General features: G+C 46.3%; 1 protein-coding gene across 1 annotated transcript in view; it reads right to left on the bottom strand.

Moving 5' to 3' along the window:
* LOC102206466 (ribonuclease inhibitor-like) overlaps positions 1-1,033 on the bottom strand; it is a gene marked incomplete at its 3' end in the record, with an annotated part of 5,133 nt that extends 4,100 nt beyond the window's left edge. Inside the window, exon 1 of the mRNA XM_013908093.1 lies at positions 600-1,033. Coding sequence (XP_013763547.1) covers positions 600-1,033 — 434 coding nt within the window. The remainder of the gene's footprint in view (positions 1-599) is intronic.
* Between the last annotated feature and the right edge of the window lie 48 nt (positions 1,034-1,081).

The following is a 1,081-nucleotide window of genomic DNA, read 5'->3' as shown; positions in this document are numbered from 1 at the left end:
GGAAAATAGGAACATAAATAGTGCGATCATTGCCAGACTTGGCCCACATCTGGTTGTCATACACTCTACCATGACACCAGTCAGCCAGAAGTGCCAGCTTGATGCCGGATCCGGACCAGACCTGTTTTCTATGGGCCTGGGCCACATAAACCAAACCACAATTGAGCCAGATATGGCATGCCATTACATACTGTAGACAGTGTCATCTATGCCAAGCCTGGCCCATATCTTGATGACATATGTCTTATCATGCCAGAAGTCAGCCAGCAGTGCCAGTTTGATACCAGATCCGGGCCAGACCTGGTTGCTATGTGGGCAGGAGCGTCTGAATGACCAACAACAGCAGCAGCAGATTTAAAATACTGCCCCCTAATGACACAACACAGGTACTACATGTAGATGTGAGTCTACAACACACAGCGTATGACTACCAATGCAGGATCATGCTAAGTGCACACACACTTTTACTGATCAACACAGAATATCATTTTATCTGAGAAACTCAAACTCATGAGAGTCATTTAGTACTGTGTATATCTGAAGAACTAAACTACTGATCTACACTAATTAATGATGTTAATGATCACATCTGGACTCACAGAGCCTTTCTGCAGTTCCTCACAGCTGGAATCAGTCTCTGTCGTCCCTGCTCTGATGTGTTGTACTTCTGCAGGTACAACTCGTCCAGAACCTCCTCTGACATCTGCAGCATGAAGGCCAGAGCTGAGCAGTGGATCTCAGGGAGTTCCTTTGATTTGGTCTCTGACTTCAGGAACTCTTGGATCTCCTGAAATAATGAGAGGTCATTCATCTCCATCAGACAGTGGAAGATGTTGATGTTTCTGTCAGGAGAGATTTTATCACTGTTCATCTTCTTCAGGTTCTTGGTGACTCTCTGGATGGTTTCTGGACTGATCTCTGTCTGACCCAGCAGACCTCCTAAGAGTCTCTGGTTGGACTCCAGAGAGAGGCCATGAAGGAAGCGGACAAATAGGTCCAGGTGGCCACTTTTACTCTGGAGGGATTTTTTCATGACTCTGTTCAGGAAACCATCCAGAGGTGACTCCTTCCAGTCTCTCCT

The sequence above is a fragment of the Pundamilia nyererei genome, unplaced genomic scaffold, assembly GCF_000239375.1.
Source record: "Pundamilia nyererei isolate P.nyererei 1_Seehausen unplaced genomic scaffold, PunNye1.0 scaffold01146, whole genome shotgun sequence".
Lineage (NCBI taxonomy): Eukaryota > Metazoa > Chordata > Actinopteri > Cichliformes > Cichlidae > Pundamilia > Pundamilia nyererei.
Note: the sequence above shows the minus strand (reverse complement) of the source record. Positions and strands in the feature narration are given on the sequence as shown.